Here is a 22,353-nt window from a genome sequence, read left to right as displayed (position 1 = left end):
ACGCCTGAGGCTTCATATCACACACTAATTTACTAAGGGAACAATCGCACCACTGTTGCTGTAAACTGTCAGAGGTGAGAGGCCTATCACATCCCTCTTCCTCGCTTATAAAACACACATACTCTGCTCCACAGGTGCAGTCTGGCACAGTCTGTGGCAAAATGGCAGGAGACTCACATTTCAAAGAACATGCCAAAATGCGATCTTGGAAAACCGCTCTCTGATCCCACCCAAAATAACCTACTAACTCCACAGTGACTTTGTGTGGTATGCAGACATCTCTGAGTAAATACCAGCAGTTAAACTAAAAAACATTACCGATCAGGCCATAATAGAAGAACATTTCAGAATTCTGCTGATTAATAGAAGCATTAAGAATTTATCTTTTCTTGCTTTTGTAAAATGCTGATCTATAAAGACCCTCAGAACTGTGAAGCTCTAAAAAACTCTATTCATTCAGACACACAGAAACACATACGCAAACTCTGACAGCAATTGGATTTATGGATACTACTTTCCAATAAGGTCACAACACCAATTAAAGTCGCACAATTATGTCCTCAGCAAGCTTAGCCACTTGACACCTGCTTGTACAGAGGGACCAGTGTTTTTTTTTTTTGAGAGGTGGAGTACTGCCTCTTTCATGGTCGCGACACATACACCAAGATCCATCTGTCATCTACGCTACGTGTTATATGTTAATATTTAAGTGGGCTGCTAAAGCCAAATTAAAGCCTATTTCTGTTATTAGGTCAACACGGACTCCCCTACTTGTGTGTTTGAGTGTGTGTGTATGAGTGTGCCAGGTTTCCTAAAAATTCTCCATTCCAATTTGTTTTACCCTCCTGATCTTAAGTTGCTCAATTTTGTCTATGTTTGAGTTTAAGTTGGTTTCTTCTGTACAAAACAATTATTTCCTAATTGTCTATAAGCCACTATCAGTCCTAAAACCTGCATTAACTGACTTACCAATGTATTTGTTAGCCCACATGATATTTACCCCTCTTTTAGCTCTTTTTTTAGTATCCACTGACTCATGGAAAAATATCTGGCTTATTTATTTGCTAAATGCCATTTTGGTTCTGGGTAGCTAGCATACATTGGGTTTAACTGAGCTTTTTTCCTGAAAACTACTGCTGGAAACAACACTAATGAACAACACTGAATCAAAACAACAAGGTCGCTGACCAAAAATGGACTTCACCGAGTTAAGAGGAAAAGGCCTTTAGGGCTTGATACTATATGGTAGAGGTTAGCTTTTATTTTGTTTGTTTTACCCCTCCTATTATTGATTTGTATTCAGCACAAAAAGGTAAACATATCCGTAGATTAGTAAACTAATAATGATGAATACTCCTTCGCTGCACAGCTGCCTTACTTTTTCTCATTAGTCCTGCAGATGTGCAGCTCACATGTGTATATACTCACCATTCCATTTGTTTTTACAGTTGTCATCCTCGTGTTAATTTATAGTAAACATACAGACACACACACACACACACGCAAACAGAGTTACTCCCATGGTGGATTTTTGTCCTCATGGAGAGGAACTGTAATGGGAGGCATGCATCACCAATCTTGGTATTAAATCCCCATTCCAGTGTTAACCTACTTACAGTGTGTCTCACTTTCTCTGTCTCCTCTCCATCATTCTGTCTTAATATCAGGCTGTTGAGATCAGAATGACACAGAACCTACAGGGTCATTTCTTTTCTCCTTTTTTCACTTAATTCTGGACAAAAACACTGAATAATGATCATGTTGGCTGAATTTATGGTGTGAAATCTTATTTTTGGGCTTAGTTATGATCGTACCGCACTTTATTGCGTATCTCATAAAGTATATCCTTGACAAATTGACATTTTAATTCACGACATTTTCAGAAAAATAAGTCTCTGTTTTGTCACTCAGTATAACCTGCTGATATAACAACGATTAACCTACAGTCAGTTCCAAAAAGCTTCGAAACTGTCTGTTTAAACACCCAGTGTCTGATGGATCGATTGTACAAGAAGAGCACAGATAGTCAGGAATTAACAGAAAAGAACTGGCACGTTAGTATGCTAACATTCGCTAATAAGCAATAAATGCAAAGAGGCTGATAGGAATGTCATCAGTCTTGCAAGAATTTGGTGAAGAAAAAGTGTTAGACAAATTAATTAATTAATTAAATTCTGAACAGGTGATTGTGCTATATCAAAAGTAAGGGATCTCCAAGGGTATTACAACTTATCCTGAGGAGGAGAAGAACGTCTGTACACGGTAATCCAATGTTGTTGAGACTTCTCAATCTGGACTAAAGTGGTGGACTAGTCCACCGACAGTTTATTTCCACCTCATCTGAAACATATTACACTTCATAGACAGTCAGCATGTCCAGTACACTCACCACATCCCCGACGCTTTTCAAATGTAACAGCTACCCTGTCATTGATTTTCACTGAACAAGCCTGATTGGATCAACCAATATAAAAGCCATTCTCCCGTACTTATTTTTCTAATTAAATCGAGACCCATCCCGAAGGAGAAGAAGAGGAGCACACCAGTCAGAGAAGGGTTTTTAAACCTTCAACAACTGAGATGCAGCTGCTTTTGCCCAAGCAAGTCAAAATCAGAAGGATGGTCCTGATGGTCCCTTTATGCATCCGGCATATTAAACTCTCCCAAAAGGCACGCAGAAAGTGTACAAACATTTGGTTTGTATTTCATTAGTCCCATAAGATTACCATCTGTGGGTTTGACTCAGTCTAACTATGTCTGCTCTTTACAAAGGCTTGAGGTTGAAACCAGAACAGTGTGAGGACAGTATCAACAAAAATACAGTGTATACAATGTGGACTACTGAATATATCTTCACTTGCTTTAGGGACCCTCTGACTTTTCATCTAGCACCAGAAGCAAGTGACTTTTTTCAGTTATCCAGTGAACTTATCCAGTGAAATATCTCAACATCTACTTGGATGGCTTGCACAATATTTTGCCCCCAGATGATGAACCCTACAGATTTTGAGCCCCCGACTTTTCCTCTTTACTCACCATAAAATCAACATTTGTGGTTTTGAGTGGAATGTATCAACAACTATCGGATGGATGAAATTTGATGCAGACACTCATGTCACCTTCAGAATGAATTCCTTGACGTTTCCTCCATCGTCATTATCCAGTATCACCATTGTCTAATACTTTGGTGCTGAGCTGAAACTATTCATGTAAATTATTATCATACTCTGCAACCACTTGAAAACTGATTAATAGTTTTAGTCATTTTTTGTAGCACAAATGCCAAATATTTATTGGTTCTGGCTTTTAAACTGTGATGATTTTCTGGTTTTTCTGTGTTTTTATTTTATAATTGACTGAATTTCTTCAGGTTTCACACTAATGGCTGAACAAAAGAATCAATGTGAAGATGTCACTTTGGGCTTTAGGAAATTCTGATAGCCATTTTTAAAAATTTTCTGACATTTTATGAACAAATAGGATTAATTAATTACTCAATGTAATGTAATTGTAACAATAGCATGATAACGGTGGTTACAATGGTAAACATTAGCATTTTGCTCAAGGCTGCTTGCATAAGTAGACTCTTAGTCAAAGTGGGATTTGTAGTTTAAAATAAACACTTCTACTTATTTTTGGCACATGTGCTCGGTTTTGCTGTAGGTGGGTTTTATTTTAGATTAAAAACAAATAATGGACAAATTGTGTTTTTTTTGCTACTATACTTACAGCAGCATAAATCTCTAAAAGAAGAGAAGAACATGAGATAGAGAGAAAGCTTTGCTGTTTTTATGAAAAACCTGCAAATATGTTCAGTTTTTTCTGCAAACAAAGGTGAAGGCCTGATGTCTGACTGTGCAGAAAGTGTGAGAGAGAGTGGCAGAGACAGAGAGAGCGAGCCCTTTTTGGCTTATTACATACACTAAGCTGCTCTATCACTGATTACACCATGTGAAGACTATCATGCGTTAGTTTTCACTGCTAGGGGGATGAACAGTGTAGTAATTACTTTTGAACCGGTTTAATTACTGTCAGGGTTTTGCAGAAGAACAAGACACAGAGAGGGAGATGGGGGGAGAAATTGAATTAGGAAAAGTCACATTCCATCATAGTGGTTCTTTTATAATTCTCTTCTTTGCACAGTCTTGAGTCGAGAAGACATGTTGACACTGGAGCAGAATCGCTGTTCCACTGCTCTCTCCCACCAGCTAAGACTACATTATTGTGTTTCACAAAAATGTAGCACAGCTTCAGTGGAGATCCTGACCTCATCCAAGGTGAAAGTGCGCGTTAAATCGATTGAAACACTGGTGGTGCTGTTGTTTGTGTGAGGCCACATGTCAAATAAACACAGTAGCTTTCCGGGGAGGAGAAAGGAGAGCAAAATAGACAGTAAAGATGAATCTTTCCTTTCTGAAGGCAGAAATGCAAGAAATAATATATGCATAAGGGAGGCAGGCGGTGTGATATCTTTATGGTTAAAGACTCTAAAGGATGGTCGAAGAAATGCGTGGATTGCAGGGGTTCATGTGTGGAGGAAAGTTCTGACAGGGAAAGAAGGAGTACCATTGTGGAAAAAAGACCCGCACACCATTTAAATCACTGCAGACAGGTTCCTTTTAAAGGGATCACATGGACATTAGACATCTGTTAATTGTTATGTAAAGCGCAAATAGTATGTGTACACTGACAACATGTTTTGCTTTTTAACATAGCCCACATTTTGTCTATATGCTGAGCCCGAACATATGTTTTTCTGCATTTTGCAATACTTGCATGCGTGTATAGTCACAGCAGGAATGGATGCCAACCAACAATATCCTTACATGTACAATATGCAGAATTGTCCAGCTTGGCACCCATATATCTACTGGAAAAAATACATGTATCCAAGCACAATATATCAGATACACGTCACACTCTTCAGAGAAACTTCTCTTTCTCTTTTATTCTCTCTGTGTGGTGCTTGTAGAAAATCAGCAGGTTTCCCCCCCTATTAGCTATGTATGTTCTCTCACTCTGCTCTTTTGAAAAACAGTAGATGCACACATAAGAGAGTACTGTGCTTATGTCAAGAGGACCATTATCACAGGAGGACAACCACAAAGAGAGGCACACCAAGAGGAAGATGGCCTAAGGGGTCACACACAAACACACACACACACACACACACACACACACACACACACACACACACACACACACACACACACACACACACACACACACACACACAATATGCAGATACATTAACATTGCATACACACGAGCACATGCAGCACTGCATCGTGGTGAAGGCGTAGCCAGAGGGCTGCAGTTTAGTCATTCAAATCAAACCCTGGAGAGGGTTAGAGGGGGGAAAGGACACAGACAGGGCCAGAATAAAAGATTGGGGAGAAAAAGGGTACGCCAGATAAAAGAGAGATGAGAAAAGTAGAACAGAGAGGAAAAGCAGAGCTGGGACTCATTTTACAATACGCTCTTACCTTTATAATAACGCCATTCTGTAATGACAACTATAACAGAGTTCAATTGTGAAATGGCCTTGTAATTACAATATGACTGCTGGCCCTTCTTGAATACCGTTCAGTAAAGACTTTCTGAATTTTTTCTCCATATTTAAACAATTACTCCCCCTTGCCATTTAGTTTTCAGTATTGTAGATCATTTTATTTAATAAAAGGTATTGAAAATGGGAAATAAAGCACTCCAATCTAACAAGCTAATGGTCAGCTAGCAAGCTTGTTAGCTGGTTAGTTTAGTTTGGTTGCTAACAGAACAAGTAGTTCACATAGTTATTCAAAAAATGTATTTATACCATCAATTCTTGTCTCATAACTGCCTCATTAAAATCACTGCTTTTTATTGGAGAAGTTTATCCTTAAACATTAGAAGTGGATAGTGCTAAAGTAAGCTACTATCGTTTCCTCTACCTTGGACTCCCTCAAATGTCAGCACTGTCAATTGTGCAAAATTGCAGTTCAAAACTCACCAAAGTTGAACTTGACATGAGAAATTTGTGCGGATATACACACAAGCAAATCCAGTAATTGCAACAGCTTCGTTGGAACGAATGGATTTTGAAGCAAATTTTACCATTTTAAATGCTGGCGTGACCATGCTTTGATAAGAGACACCATTATCTAATCCTGACTTAACATAACTGTAAACTTCAACTCTTTGAATCCCTCACCCAAACAATGAGCAGATCCTGCTTACCCAAGCCTTATATCTACATACATTCACTGAGCACCTTATTAGAAACAACTGTACACCTGCTTATTTATGCAATTCTCCAATCAGCCAATCGTGTGATAGCAGCGCAATGCATAAAATCATACGGATACAAGTCAGGAGCGTCTGTTAAATTTCACATTGAACATCAGAACAGGGTAAAAAATGTTATCTGTGAAGAGAATGGTCTGACAGTCAGATAACCACTCTTTACAACTGTTGGGAGCAGAAACGCATCTCAGAATGAACAGCATGTCGAACCTTGAGATGAATGAGCTACAACAGCAGAGGACCATGTAGGGTTTCACTCCTGTCAGCCAAGAACAGAAATCTGAGGCTGCAGTGGGCACTGGATCGCCAAAACTGGACAGTTGAAGACTGGAGAGACATAGCCTCGTCTGATAAATGTGGATTTCTGCTGAGGCACGCAGATCAGCAGCAGGAATCCATGGACCCAACCTGCCTTGTGTCAACATACCAGGCAGGTGGTGGTGGTGTAATGGTGTGCGGACAGTTTGGGCCCCTTAATACCAGGCAATCATTGTTTGAAAGCCACAACCTATCTGAGTATTGTTGCTGACCATGTGCCTCCCTTTATGGCCACAGTTTACCATCTTCTAATGGCTACTTCCAGCATGATAATGCACCGTGTCACAAAGCAAAATTCGTCTCAAACTGGTTTCATGAACATGACAGTTAGGTCAGTGAACTTCAGTGGCCTCTTCAGTCACCAGACCTGAATCCAACACCTTTGGGATGTGACAAATCTGACAAATCTGCAGAAATGATGTGATGCAATCATGGATGAGAATCTCAAAGGAACGTTTCCAACATTTTGTAGAATCCATGCTACGAAGAACTGAGGCTGTTTTGGGAGCAGAGGGATGCCCTACCCAGCATTAGTATGGTGTTCCTAAAAAAGTGCAGTTTATACCTCTTTAAACTAACCTACACTTGCTGGTCCTACTGGCTTGGTACCTTAGGTTGGATATCTTAAGGGGGGATACTCCTTACAAATTAGTATATTTAAGTTACAACTCATTTTAAAGGGTAAATAAACACTAAATAAACCAGGCAGAAAAATGCTATTTCACCAATCTTTGGGTTCAAACTTTCAGAATGTCTCACCTCTGGGAACACATTTGGTGAAAACATGTGCTCTGCCCTTGATGCAGATGGGAAACACACTGAGGACATTTATTTCCAAAATTGCTCCTGTTATTATTCTGAAGACATAATTATATATATTGTGTCCAAGTAAGCCATTCCCTGAAGACTTTCATACCGTTTTCTTTTTTGCCAGGATGTCTAAACCGCCTTTTAAATTGAACAGACGGGGTCAAAAGCAAATCAAGTCAAGATGTAAAACCCAGTTTTTATTAAGTCTAAAACTCAACACAATTTTCGAGAAATTCTATGATCAGAGGGAAACATGGGTTAATTTTTTTTAAGTCTAAAAAAAATTTAAATATTTCTTTGTTAGAAATATAAGTTTCTTTCCCAGTGGAACTTTAATGTGCATATAAAATTTTGGGAGGGTTCCAAATAAAAGGACAAAGGTAACCGGGAATAAACAAAGACAGAAGAACGATTGATAGAGTAGGGAAAGGACTCACCCGATGCTTCTTTTATAGATATAATAAAATGGCAGCTAATTACTCTCTAACAACCCACCACTTAGTTCATTGGGCTGAAGGGCTAAGACCCCTGACCCCTGAGGACAAGGACACACGCACAAACACACACACACGCATGTATATATGCAATAAAACACAGCAGTGGGGATAATTCAGCTATAAAGTCAGTGTATCCTGCTGCTAACAGAGCAAGCTCAGAGAGTGTGTTGTGTGTTGGGTAAGGTACCATCCTGTTGACAGGGAAGCCAATGAATCCTTGCTTGTTCAAAACAAGTCAGCCCTTTGTCCATGTCAGATCTGGTATATCTGAAGACGATTTTCTGCTTTTAAAAGGGGGGGGCTCTCGACACATCAACTAGCAAATGCGAATAGTCCCATAAAAAACGTAGACACTGCTAAGAGGAATGATTCTTTGCTTTAAAAGAAGGACTGCTGTTTAGTGGGACATCAGTTACTATCAAACAAAAGCAGTAATAAAAGTCTGTTATTTATATTGGATAGTAAGGGATGAGTTTGAGTGACAGCTAGGTTTTTTTACCCACTGATGTCAGGGATTCTTTGAAAGTAATTTGGCCTAGTAGAGTCACATAGACTAATTAAGCAAAAATTTTAGATTTCTGAGTAGTGTGGGGAAGGTTACGTGAAAAATATTATTAATTAAATTATATATTACTCATTTAAAAAGTAATTACATGACTTTACTAATAACTCTACAGCAAAAGTCATGTGTTACATTACTCGTTACAAAGTCCTGTCCCTCATCCTCCAGTTGTGAACTAAACCAGATGATTCCTGTATGGAGTGTTACACATGGGTTACGTTAGAAAGCCAGTTAAGACATGTAAAAATGTAAACATATAAGTTACTCGGATGGACATTTCTTTTCTTTTGGTGGTGGCTAAAGGGTCCTCACACCTCATGCACATTCACCGAGATAGCCCATAACTATCAGACCAGTCTAACATTGCACATAGACCAAACTGAATCAACCCCAAATTACTGAAAAAAGTGATGACATTTCTGTAACATGTTAAGCACACAAAGTAATGCATTACTGCCTAACACTGTTCCAGAAGACGTAAATTTGAAGTCTGGATGCCAGAAGGTATACTGGTGTATCAAATATTTTAAAAGCTCTGTAGGACATTGTAAGTGCTAGCTGTCTTTGTATGGGGTTACATTACTATTAAAATATATTTAAAACTGTGATCCACATTAGGTCCATCAACATTAAGTGTTTTTGTTCCCATTGTACTGTTTGCACAAACTCTATGAAATCCCTCTCAATCCAAGTCTTGTCCAAGTAAATATTAATTTTTTTATTTGGAATTTAATTCTGTTTAAAATTTCATTATCGAAACTCATGTTAATTAAATGGTCCCAACGAATGAACATTTCTCTCTTCGTTGCAGAAATGAGTTACTGAGTGTAAGGTTTCAGTGTTTGATGCTTGTTGCCTCAGGGGCTTGAAACAGAGCCAGAGCACTGTCTCCCTACTCACAAGGCTCGCTGCTCCTCACATCTTAGGCGTGGTACTGTGATAGCTTTGCCATCACATGGCATGTAGAGCATTTCACAGTTGGAGGATGAAAGGCCATGAGGGAAGTTTTGTTATAAGCTATAAGATCTAGATATTCTATGAATCCCAAAAACAAGAGGAATAAATAAACTTACATTATAATTTATAAGTGAGACTGGAAATGATCTGCACTCAGCTGACAGTACATGTAAATACATATGTAAGAGGCCAAGTTTAGAAAAACATACTTTTTTTAATTACATACTTACATACAGATGGGTGAGAAAAACCAGCATGTGTTGGGCCACCACAAGCCGCCAGAACAAACTCAGTGCACCTTGGTATTGATCCTACAAGTCTCTGGACTCTAGTGGAGGGAGGGGCAACATTCTTCCAAAAGAAATTCCCTCCTTTAGTTTTTTCGTGATGGTGGTGGAGAGCGCTGTCTAGCGCGTCAGTCCAAAATCTCCCATAGGGTTTCAACTGGGGTGAGAGCTGGTGAATGTGAAGGCCATAACATATGATTCACATCATTTTCATACTCACTAAGCCACTCAGTGACCCCTCGTGTCCTATGGATGGGGGCATTGTCATCCTGGGAGGACCCACTCCCATCAGGATTGTATTGATTTGCAGTGCCCCCTTCGTCACTGTAGGGGTCAGGCATTCAGGCCTGTACCATTCTGTACGGTACAAAATGAGAATCAGCTGGGCCTGCTCAGCATTTTCAGACATGTCACAGAAAGGGATTGGATGTAAATTGCTTAATTGTACCATGCAGTGCACCTGTGTGGATATTGTATTCAGGTTTTTCCCTTAATTTGTTACCCATCTGACATGGCACAATAAATGTTCCATTGATAATACTTTAAGAGGCACTCATATGACTATCATCAGTCTCTTAAGATGAGAAAGAGGCCGTGAGACGTCAGATGTTTCTAGTTAAAGGTTATCATTCAGTTCTCTGGAACATCGTAAATTTCTAGCATCCAACTTAGTCCATTATAAAAACAAAGGTTCAATATTGACTTCGGAAATAGTAGTTTGACGAAAAATTCTTAGCACAAGATTGACTTTTTCTGAAGCATTCACAATTCATGTCATGGCGTTCATCAGTGGATGGAGTTTGCGCAGTGGTCATGGAGATGGTTTAGTTGTTATCACATGACAGTGTCTGATGAAGGCCACTACATGTAGTGGAGCTCCTGGAAATTTACAGAAAGTGGACCCTGTGCTAAGAATGTTTTGAAACTACTCCAAAAATAGTTCTTATAATAATAATAATAATCTATAAACAAGGCATCAAAAATTACATACAGCACTAGCCCCACTATTATATATCATATTATTAAATTACTATTATTTATGCATCAATGTGGAAGTAGTATTTTACCGTTGTAGCTGGTCAAGGTGCAGCTAATTTTAGCTACCTTATATACTGTTGGGTAGTTTAATCTATAACAGTGCATCGTATTTTATAAACTGCTTTGTATGTACAATCTTAATTTATATTGAACTATAAATTTTTCAAATAAATGTAATGTAATAAAAAGTACAACATCTGAAATGTACTGGAATACAAGTATAATGTAGTCGCATAAAATGCATATACTCAAGTAAAGTAAAAGTACCTAAAATTTGTACTTAAGTAAAGTATTTAAGTTAATGTACTTCCATGACATTACTGGTACATAGCACATGCTAAGCTAAATGATAAAGTCTATAAAAGTTAATGCTATACATTAAGAGATACTTTACAAAAAGAATTTTAAAGATAATTTGTAAGAAAATGAATTAAACTACTGAGGTAAGAGTGTTTTAAGGTGGAAAAATCTGTTAATTTCCACACCTTTATGATTTAGTAAAGGTTTAAATTATCTTTACTGTCATTTATGACAGCAGAGATTTTGAAATAAAACTGAAATTTATTCTAACTGTAGATGAGTCATCTTTCCCTGTAAATGCAATCAAAATACACTGCCCTTTAATGATTACCCTTTTCTGATGCCCTCCACCCCCCTTTCGTGCAGCCCCTAAGTCTGTCCAATTAGTTGAAGTAAGAATAAGGACAAAACACAAAAGCTGAGACATGGAAACAAAGTGGGTACTGGGTGTGACCGCTCCCAGCCAGTCCTCTCAGATCTGGCAGTAAAGGAGACTAGGGGGGTTTTGTTAAACAACCCCGACAAAGATGAGCATATCTTTTTCATGAACTCTCTTGATCAAGCACACATGCAGTAAACAAACAGTAGAAACAAGAATAGATCAAAGCCTAGTGTACAGCTGGACTGCGTATGGTCAATAGGCGAAATTCAGGACGTAGTTGAAAACTGTTGAGGAACTACTGTAAACAACTACTTTCAATGGAAAGTAACTAAAGCGTGCTGGAAAGGTTGCTAAATGTTGCTAGATGACGTAATACGCTAATTAGTGTAATCACAACGTCATTGCATTGTACTTGCATTCTGCCTAGTGTCAGCCGGTATCAGCCCTTTACCTGTTTGCTTCTCTCCTACTCTCTGCGCTCACATATACAGTAATTCAGTGCAGTCGAATTCCCAATAAAGCTGTATCCCATTTACATGTTTTTCTGTATCTGTTGTCAGACAACGACACAAGTATGAAATAGTGACTGAGACGCAGCCCATTAAGACTAAATGTTCAACAGCAGTCACTTCTAAGCCATTTCCAAGCTGCTTTGCACTAATAAAATCCTGATTTTATAACTGCGATGTCCTCTGACAAAATCACCATTCACATAAGTTAAAGACAATGGCTGTGCTGTGATTTTGGCTATATTTACTTGTAAAATGACCACTCAGAGAGAAAGTTAGAAGCTCATTCATGTCTGTGTCAGCTGCAGTGCGGTCAGTTGAATTAGACACAGAGAGAGGTGTGCCTGCAGAGGGAAAGCAGAGGCTCCACTGAGATGGTAATCTGTCAACAGAGAAACTGTTGGCCCGTGTGTAAGACTCTTCTCAGAAAATCTCCCTCACAGGGAGGCTCAACACTGGGTCAATATAGGTGTGGTCTTGACACAAGAGACACACCTCAGGTAATAAATGTACAGTCATAGAAAAATTACAACATTAATTTTATGATAGCAGCAAATGTTAAAGCGCGCAAGAGATTCAGCAAAGGACTGTTAGCACTTTCTGTCATGTACACTGTATTTCACATAGTGTGTCACTGGAGCTATATGTGACCAGAAAATTGCTTTACAGTGCAGAGTGGAGAAAGTGAAAGGGTGACAGAAAAAATGACTTCCAACATTGTTATCTTTGTCAGTAAATGCAAAGATATAAAACAATTGCGTGTGGAGTGAAACTGAGGTGAGGAGGGGGATGGACAAACAATAACATCCTCTCTGTGACAGGAAGCAAAGGGTTTAATTTAATGTGTGGTTTTAATTTTATGACGTACTAATAATTCCACTGGTTTGATATACTGTAGAAGCTAGGCGCCATTTTGGCTACTGTCCCATCTGTTGATTAAACCAAAGTACCAAAGTAATATATAGGTTCATGTTTAAAAATGTGACATATGATATAGCACATTTAGCATGTACTAAATGTTTGGGGTTTCCTCGCTTTAAGAAAACAATTAGCATATAGTACGTTTTTAATTACCAAACGATCTGTGATCCATGAAAGAAGTAAAGGCACATTGAGGGATATATCTTTTTGTTTGTTTTTAGCCACGCTAGTAGTGATGAATACTAATTACTTTGCTAATCCCTTGATTTAAACTCTAGCACCACAATGAGGTTGTTTTTTAATGGAACAGTTCAGCAACTATTGGATGGATTGCTATAAATTAGGTCCAAACATTCATGTCCCCCTCAAGTTGAGTCGCGATAACTTAGAGGTCCCTTAAATTTCATTCTGTCCATTACTTTGCTTTACGACCAAATACAGTACCTGCAAAATTAATGACATTCCCATCGGCCTCGGCTTTACTTTATGTTTAGTTCCCCTAAGCAAATGTTACCATGCTAACCTTTCAAACTAAGATGGTGAGCATACTTAACATTATACCTAATACAACATCAGCATGTTAGCCGCTCTAGACTCTTGTTAAAGGATTTAAGATACCCCAATCTTTGTATCTACAACTTTATATACTCTAATACATTAGCAGTCAAATAAATATTTTGTGTTTCAAAAAATTTTCCTCAGCCTTGTCAAATTTTAATATTGTAATTGTGTTTTCTGGTCAGGGATTCTACACTAGTTTTCAAGTACTTTGTTTTGATTATTAAAGTGTTATGTTGTGTGGCCTCCATTCCAAACAGGTTAAATTAATTCTGATAACAATTTCCAGCAAATACTTTAACCAAGTTTGGCAGATAAAAAGTTGAATGCAACAGGGACTAATGTGTTTCTTGATGTGGTTTCTCATTACAACGAGTATCAGCTTGCCAAACATGGTTCAGTTATCTACAATTTGACAGCACATTGACAGCCTGATAAAGTCCAAGTGATAGAATTGCTGTGGATGTATATTAAAGGAAATGGTTCAGTATCAAATACCAGTAACAGGATTTGTTTGACTATTTACCTTACCAAAGAGAACAATGGCATGGTATAACTGAATGATTTTAATAGCACAAATACAATAGCAATGACCGATGCCTTTAGAAATCTTAACTGACGATGCCATTGGGGGATAAAATATACAATAAAAGTAAGGGAATTTAATCTCACCACTGAGTACCAAAAACACAAAATAACTCCTTATGAGCTGATTTATGACTTTACCCTGTCTCTTCGATTAAAATGAGGGTACGTTGATAAACGCTGAAAAACTTGTAAACATCCTGCCTGCCTTCCTCTGTCTGCCTCCACCCCCTCCTCTACATAAAAGAGGAGGTGTTTTTAGGACAGGGATCAACTCGGCAGACTCTTGAGACTGTGTACACTGAGACTCAGCAGCCAGTACTGGAGAGGAGTGGACTACCAGAGGAGCTGACTGGAGCTTCTGGATCACAGATCTGGAGCTTTTTTTACTTTGACACCAGTGACAGAGACAACTGCTGCTGTTGGAGATGACAGGACTGTCACTGCAGGAACAGCATCCCTCCGCTCTGGGAACTTTTCTCTGTCATGTGAGCTTGAAAATTACTGGAGACGTTTGATCTAAGAGGCACAAACATTGGAGAATTTCTACCTCATTTAGGAGTTAGGTAAGTGAAAGTTTTAGTGACTGGAGAACATTTACTGATGGATTTATGGAGTGTATGAAAACTACTCTGGTGGTGAGCGGGGGGGCTGAACCTTATTTTTGAGTTCAGCAAGGCTCTCCCAGGGTTATTAATGTTGTCTTTGAACGCTCTTCTTGACTAGAACAACTGCACATTAATAAAGCACAGAACTGTTGTCCTCTGAATATGGAAAAGTCCACGTTTATAAATAATGGCATACCAAGTGAAAGTTGTCTTTCTGATGTAACTTTACACGCAGTTTTGAACTATATTGCAAAAGAAAGCTGAAATATTAAAAAATAAAAGACCCTCTCGTACTCTCCCAAAAAATTAGACTACCCTACTTTCAGCCAAAAGAAAAAGGCAGATGATATTTGCACTGAGGGTAGAATAGCCTATGTGGCTTTTTACAATGTGGTGTATATATCATAGCATAGACAAGCACCCAGGTTTCCATAATCAACAATGCTATTTGCACCCAAATAACCATAACCTTACCCGTAATCCTAAATCAAATAGCATATTCAACTAAATAATGTCTAGCTAGCGTTAGCTAAACTAAGCTATGTTAGCTAACCATAGAACAAATCTGCACAATGGACCATTTTAATTTAAATTTTACAAAGAGTGAGAAAACATTGTGTTTTTGGAAAGGGTATATTTTGTTTTTAATATACCCTACCTTTTATATTTGTACCCCACTTTGGCGCCTTGATCCGTTAAGGCACGAAGCTATCAACTACGCCATGAAGTGACTTTCAACCATGCATGCAACACAGTATTGCAACACATTTTTGGTGGAGCGAGGGGATGGGGGGGGGGGGGGGGCAGAGGGGTGAGGGTGTAAATAGCCGAATAGATGTCATGTGACTATTCTCACCCGGGTGCAAATAGACGCTCCAAAAGAAAAATTAACAGTGCCCCCCCAAATAATTTTTGTACAGTCCCTGAATTGAAAATGATTATAATGTTACTGGAGGGTGGGTCTGCAGATCTTAATTTTGAGTTTTTAGTGAGTTTGTATTGAGAAGACGTGACAGCTGATTGCTAAAGTCACACAATAAATCCTAATATACCTACTAGACAGTGCGGCTGTTTAATTTCATGTGGTAAAATAACATTCCTGCTGTCACATAAAAGACCTGCAGAAAGTACTTTCTTGCAATTTGTGTTCCAGGAGCATTCAAAGACAATCAGTTGCAGCCCTGCTGAATAAAAACCATATTCATCACAAACTCCAGGATGAAGACTCATCTCCTCTGCTTGGAGTTACTCTTCCTTTTGGCGAGTCACATCCTTGTGGCCAGTGGGCAGCTGGAGCCAATGAAACAGGTGCCCCAGGGCCCTCTTACCGTAACCCAGAGACTTGGACTCATAGAGAGGGATGTGCAAGGTCCAGTGAGGTCCAACATCACCATGCCCCGTCGCCGGCTACCTCCCATGTGCACTGGACCCACAGAAATCCGAGACACCTTTAAGTACATTAATACGGTGGTGTCCTGTTTGGTGTTTGTTGTCGGTATCATTGGAAATTCCACTCTTCTGAGGATCATCTATAAGAATAAGTGCATGCGTAATGGGCCAAACATCCTGATTGCCAGCCTGGCACTAGGAGACTTGCTGCACATCATCATTGGCATTCCCATTAATGTTTACAAGGTAAGTCAAGGGGCAGAATATGGATCACTAAAAAGCTTTTACTATACAGACTTACTAACAGGTTTATAATGACGATTTTCTACTTAACAGTATTTTTATTTTCAGTGAATTAAAACTCCCTTAGTTTGTAAGTGAATGTTTTTTGCACTCTTATTTTGTGTAATGTCCCTTTATTAGAATGACTTTTTAAGGTCATTTGCAAATATTTTGCCGCATATTTGACTTTAAACCCTTAACACACACGCATAAGAGAACGCACACATACACACTCTTGAAAGGCAGCTTCCAAGTAGTTTTTTCATGTTATTACTTTACTGGATTCTGAGCCCCTCTATATCCCTTGTGTCTCTGGCATATTATTATCTGTGGAGCTCATTTTGTGTATATATGTGTGTGTGTGTGTGTGTGTGTGTGTGTGTGTGTGTGTGTGTGTGTGTGTGTGTGTGTGTGTGTGTGTGTGTGTGTGTGTGTGTGTGTGTGTGTGTCAGAATGTGTTTGTGTGTATCAGCGTGGGTGACGGAGAGAGAGAGAAAACCAAAGTATCTGTATATTTGGGTAAGGGGGCAAGCATGTTAAAACAACTGGTCGCAATTGCATACCAGAGCACAGACAGTAGAGACAGGGTATCTCCCCATACAGGACCACATATGATTCCAAAAGATTTACACTCACATTCCAGCCGGCCACCTAAAGCAGGCATGAGAAGTCCAATATTGTACTAGATTTGTAGAGTTTTTTTTTTCCACAAGCTACCGTACCTCTCTGGGTTATAGAGTTTTGAGGTCAAACAGAGGCCTCACTGTGATCGTAAGAAAAGACTAAATCGTTAAACCTCAAGAGAAGAAAAAAAAAGAAACATTACCAGATGTTCACAGAAACCTATAAGTTCAGGTCCACTTATGGAGAAAAGCGAAAAACAACGTGGAGCCAGACAATTTACTTCACTTCTCACTATGGTTCGACTCAGTCAGTAACTCCGTCTGTCTCTTTCTTTCTCCAGCTCCTGGCAGAAGACTGGCCATTCGGGGTGACTCTATGCAAGCTAGTGCCCTTTGTCCAGAAAGCGTCAGTGGGGATCACAGTGCTGAGTCTGTGTGCTTTGAGTATCGACAGGTAAACCCAGCCACAACCAGTAGAAATTCAAAACTCACCCCTCTTCTTATGTTAGTTTCTATTTCCGCTTCCTAACACTAACTACAGTAAGGGATTACAGAACCATTTTCAGATCAATGACTTTTTTTACTTTCAACTACACTGAGCTTGGAATAAAAACTTTTATTAAAATTAAGTTATATTCATACTTATCATCTTCAGATGTTTCTTTATATAGTGCTTTATATAATGTATGGCAGAGTGTTATTTTTCAAAAAAGCTAAAATGTCCGTTTCAGTCAGCTAGGATAAGAGATGTGTGATACTCAGTATCTCAGAATTACACCAAGATAGATCCTGTTAAAGTTTCTGACACTTAGTCAGACAGCATATCTGTTAAATTAGTAAAGGAATAGTTTGACATTTTGGAAAATGTGATTATTTGGTTTCTTGCAAAGAGTTAAATGAGAAGATCAATGCCACTCCCATGTTCGTAAGGTAAATGTGAAGCTAAAGCCAGGAGACGGCTAGCATAGCTTAGCACAAAGACTGGAAGGAAGGGGAAACAGCTAGCCTGTCTCTGTTTAAAAGTTAAAAAACCCTGCTTGCCAGCACATCTAAAGCTCACTAATTAACATGTTATATCTCATGTATTTAATCCATTCAAAACCTGCACGGTAAAAATAACAGGGTTAGCTTACAGTTGACCATACGCTAATCAGCTGCTTGCAATGGCTACTTATTTACTGTACAGACAAAAGAGCTGTATCAATCTACTCTCCGCAAGAAAGGGAATAAGCGTATTTCCCAAAATATCAAACTATTTCTTTAACTAGTATTTATTGGTTTGTGAACTGATTGCACGTGTGATGGATCTTTCAGGTATCGTGCCGTGGCCTCGTGGAGCCGTATCAAAGGGATTGGAGTTCCAAAATGGATGGCTATTGAGATAGCGCTCATCTGGATATTATCCATCATCCTGGCTGTCCCAGAGGCAATAGCCTTTGACATGATCACCATGGACTACAAAGGAGAACACTTGAGGATCTGTTTGCTGCACCCCATGCAGAAGACTGACTTTATGAGGGTGAGCTGAAAAACACAGACCGTCAGAGGCTTATAATTGAGTGTGAAGAAAAATATTGCATGTTGACACAGCTGTGCACGCTGCAAACCTGCACATGCACATATAATACATACGTTCGTTCAGACACACACTGAGATGCATATGTGCATGTTGGAAAACATGTTGAGTCTTGTATGAATGTATGTGCACACTTAGCACAAAAGTGCATATGGTCATATTCCTACTGTGAAAGCTTCCAGTCTAGACATGGAGTAAAAAGAGTTTATGCTAAATTAAGCATTGTTGAAAAGAAAAAAACAGTATATGTCAGGATTTCTCACTCTCTTGTCTGACAGAAAATACTGCAACACTCGTGAATATAGAGTATGTGTGTCTGCCATCAGCCTTAAAAAAACAACAATGAACAGTTTTCATTCCAAGTGAACAATTCTGTGACAAACCCTTGAGTCCCCAACTCTGGTCCACATTAGACAGCATATACCCCTCATAAATTTACTTCAGACACGTTTTACCTTTAGCTCAAGTTCTCAAGCACAGATGTTTGTTCGTAATCCAATGCTGTTATCATATTTTCTCTCTGTAGTTTTATAAATCAGCAAAGGACTGGTGGCTGTTCAGTGCATATTTCTGCCTACCGTTGGCCTGCACTGCTATTTTCTACACCCTAATGACCTGTGAGATGCTGAGGAAGAAGAACGGAGTCCAGATTGCTCTTAGTGATCACCTCAAACAGGTTTGATGATGGCATTTATTTTATTTAGTCTATTTGTTATTCATTACTGTCTGTTTTCATATTGAGGGGTTTTGAATTGAAGTGACATTGAACTAATTTAGTAGCAGGACAAACACAAAACTGACCTAAAGGAATATTTTAAATATTCAAAACTTGACACAAAACCATACAAACATTTAAAGAAAGGTTAAGAAAAATAAATAAATAAACTTATGCCTTTTAAGCATCAGCCTTATTACAGTTTGACTTGAGAATTTTTGATGTTCCACTTAAATAGATTTTATTTATGATTACAAATCTTTTAGCTTTGAAAAAAAATATGTCTCCAGTGATGAATGTTTTGTGGCCAGAATTTCACCACAGCTATTTCAGTGCCAAATCGTCAAAACAATATGTTACTATACGGTGATTTATGGGTGTTTGTGTGTGTTCAGCGGAGGGAGGTGGCTAAGACAGTATTCTGTCTGGTTCTGGTCTTTGCTCTATGCTGGCTGCCTCTCCACCTCAGCCGTATCCTGAAGCTGACCATCTACGATGAGAAAGACCCAAACCGCTGTGAACTGCTCAGGTATGGAAGGAAATACATGACCCATAGTGCACCAAAAAAAGAAGGATAGAGGCTAGAGTAGACGAGATCATTTTTTTAAAAAACACCGAATCGCCTACCAGGAAGGAAGACATAGGAGATTGATGTGTCTCTGTAACCCTTTTAGTTTCTTTTTGGTGTTGGACTACATCGGCATCAACATGGCATCTGTCAACTCCTGCATCAACCCAATCGCCCTCTACATGGTCAGCAAGCGCTTCAAGAGTTGCTTCAGGGTAAGCAATTCAGCTGCAATGTATGCTACGTGCAAAGTGAAATGTTCTAAAGAAATAGCTCGACATTTTGGGAAATATGTTGATTCATTTTCTTGCTGAGGCTTAGATGAGAAGAGTGATACCACTCTCATCTGTATGTAGCCAAAGTCAGCAGCTGGCTAGCTTAGGTTGGCATAAAGACACAGACAGAAAAAGCTAGCCTAGCTCTCTCCGAAAGTAATAAAATCCGCGTACAGGCACCTTTAAAGCTTACTAAATAACCAATTTCATAATCCGTACAAAAAACAAAACTGTAAAACTTCTTATAGGTTTTCTTCATAACTTCTTGTGCTGAACTAAGCTAACCAGCTGTTAGCTCAAGCCTCTCGTTGAACAGACAGACATGAGAGTGGTATTCATCTTTTTATCTAACCACCTATTTCGCTTTTTTCTTTTACCAAGCTGTGAATACTGTCGTACTTGTACGCTTTTCTCTCAGCCCCCTCCTCACACTCTTTCTCACCGCTTTTTTTCCTGCTCTAGTCCTGCCTGTGCTGCTGGTGCCTACCGCCTGAGATGTTGATGGATGAGAAGCAGTCATGCATGAAGCTGAAAGTCACCGAGCGAGCCTCCGACCAGAGCAACTCCCGCATGACCAACAAATCTAGTACAGCCTGAGGAGAGGTCTAGAAGTGAGAAAAGAGATATGATGACCAAAAAAACCAAATTATTGAAGTATGGCTGACTGAATGTGGAAAAGTGTCGATTCTTGCCTCATCTACAACATCATATGAAGTCTCCTTCAACTCCTAACAGACATTCCCTTGGAAATCAGCCCACTTGCTAACATAAAACTCTGAACACTTGCCATTATGGAGCAGTGCACACTCTCCCTGTCCAAGAAGAAAAAAGCATTAGTGCGCTTAGAAAAGCTGTATTCTTGGATAATAACTGTGACACGTGTGAAGCAGGCAAACCAGTGTTAATAACTCCAAATATCGAGAGCTGAGCAAGGGCGAAGTTCAGTCCAAGTGTTAAGTAAAACTGGGGGTCAAAGGTCGATTAGCAAAGACAGCTCATCAGGCTCACAGTCTGGATAGTGAATGTTACTTTGATGCTATGAATCTTGCAATAAGTTCTGTATTGCATGGATTATATTCAAGTGTGATGGTGTGTTATGTATTGCTACCACACACTGCAGCAGCTTGGAAAAAATTAAACAATGAATCTAATGCTCCTGTTTTAGTTATTTGTACTTATTTTCTTTAAAATATATGTATGTACTGAGCATTTTGCATATTTTATGATTTTTATGATTTGTCACATTAGTGTCTTTATATATATATTGTCTCTGTCACATTCCCACTAGTTACTGAACTACTGATGTTGTGTGTTTTAGGCAGTGTGACCATTCAGATATTGTATTATATTGTTCAATACTGTGCCTGTTCATGAGTCTTTATGTGTTTCATAGCTGTATTTGCTCAACATTATCTAAATGTACTTACATGTACTTTAACTGGTATGACAAAAGGTAGTTTTTCTGTTTGCAATAAATAAAATGATAAACATAATAAAAAAGAAATTAGTCTGTTGTGTACTTTAACAAGGAGAGCATCAATTTTCAAGCCATCATCTGTTCACACACGGGCATAACCATTTATGACCGTGAATCTTTTAGCTTTAACTGTTATTGTGGCCTGACTGTGTTTGTGAGTGTGCATGTGTGTGTGCGTGTGTTTGTGAGTGTGTGTGTGTGTGTGTGTGTGTGTGTGTGTGTGTGTGTGTGTCCATTTGTGCGTGTGGTTTTGATTTAAGTGTGACGGCAGGCGGCATCATGTGATGGCGAATGCTAGCACAGAACATTACTGTGATGTCTATTTTTCTCCCAACTTCTTCACTCCAAACACACACACACACACATACACAGAGCTCAGACCTGGGAATGTTCCTTCAGGCTAAACCAGTGTCACGCATGTCACATTAGTTGTCAAAGAAGCTCTCTGTCCTGTGATCTCTCACCACCCCTCCTTGACTCATCTGTTCACCCGCTCTCCTTGCCTTCACTCTCTTTTCTTTTTATGCTTGTTTTTCCTTGTTTTTTACCTCTTCTCGGCCCTCTACCCTCATTTTCCCCACCCGTTCTTTCTGCATTCCTGTCTCTACTCCACCCCATAACCCCTTTGCCTCTGTTCTTCCAATATGGTTTTAAACAATTCAGTGTGGTTTGACATTAAATCAAACCCACCGGTGGTGTAAGCAGCCCTAACTGGAAGAAATCACATTCAGTACATTCCTCCCTACATTATCTCCTTTTCTACTCCAAACATAGATTAAAGTGATGTATCTGCTTGTGGATACTGGCTTTGGCCCTCTACTGATATGAGGG

General features: G+C 39.1%; 1 protein-coding gene across 2 annotated transcripts; it reads left to right on the top strand.

Moving 5' to 3' along the window:
* Positions 1-14,310: 14,310 nt before the first annotated feature.
* On the top strand, positions 14,311-21,268 carry ednrba (endothelin receptor Ba). 2 transcript variants are annotated; one of them, XM_040144737.1, is made up of 8 exons: positions 14,311-14,575; positions 15,771-16,252; positions 17,253-17,365; positions 18,226-18,430; positions 19,014-19,163; positions 19,598-19,731; positions 19,877-19,985; positions 20,508-21,268. In XM_040144737.1, the coding sequence occupies exons 2-8, from the start codon at positions 15,836-15,838 to the stop codon at positions 20,640-20,642; spliced, it is 1,263 nt and encodes a 420-aa protein (XP_040000671.1). In that variant the 5' UTR covers positions 14,311-14,575; positions 15,771-15,835; the 3' UTR covers positions 20,643-21,268. The 2 variants fall into 2 exon arrangements, with proteins under 2 accessions (XP_040000671.1, XP_040000672.1); XM_040144738.1 differs by lacking the exon at positions 19,598-19,731 and having other exon boundaries at positions 20,508-20,634.
* Positions 21,269-22,353: the final 1,085 nt, after the last annotated feature.

This window comes from Xiphias gladius, chromosome 14, assembly GCF_016859285.1.
Source record: "Xiphias gladius isolate SHS-SW01 ecotype Sanya breed wild chromosome 14, ASM1685928v1, whole genome shotgun sequence".
NCBI classification, from domain to species: domain Eukaryota; kingdom Metazoa; phylum Chordata; class Actinopteri; order Istiophoriformes; family Xiphiidae; genus Xiphias; species Xiphias gladius.
This window is presented reverse-complemented; position numbering and strand designations above follow the sequence as displayed.

Coding starts and splice junctions, on each gene's coding strand:
- ednrba (XM_040144737.1), top strand. CDS start 15,836: ATGAAGACTCATCTCCTCTGCTTGGAGTTACTCTTCCTTTTGGCGAGT. Junction 18,431..19,013: donor AGAAGACTGACTTTATGAGG/GTGAGCTGAAAA, acceptor TTCTCTCTGTAG/TTTTATAAATCAGCAAAGGA. Junction 19,164..19,597: donor TTAGTGATCACCTCAAACAG/GTTTGATGATGG, acceptor GTGTGTGTTCAG/CGGAGGGAGGTGGCTAAGAC.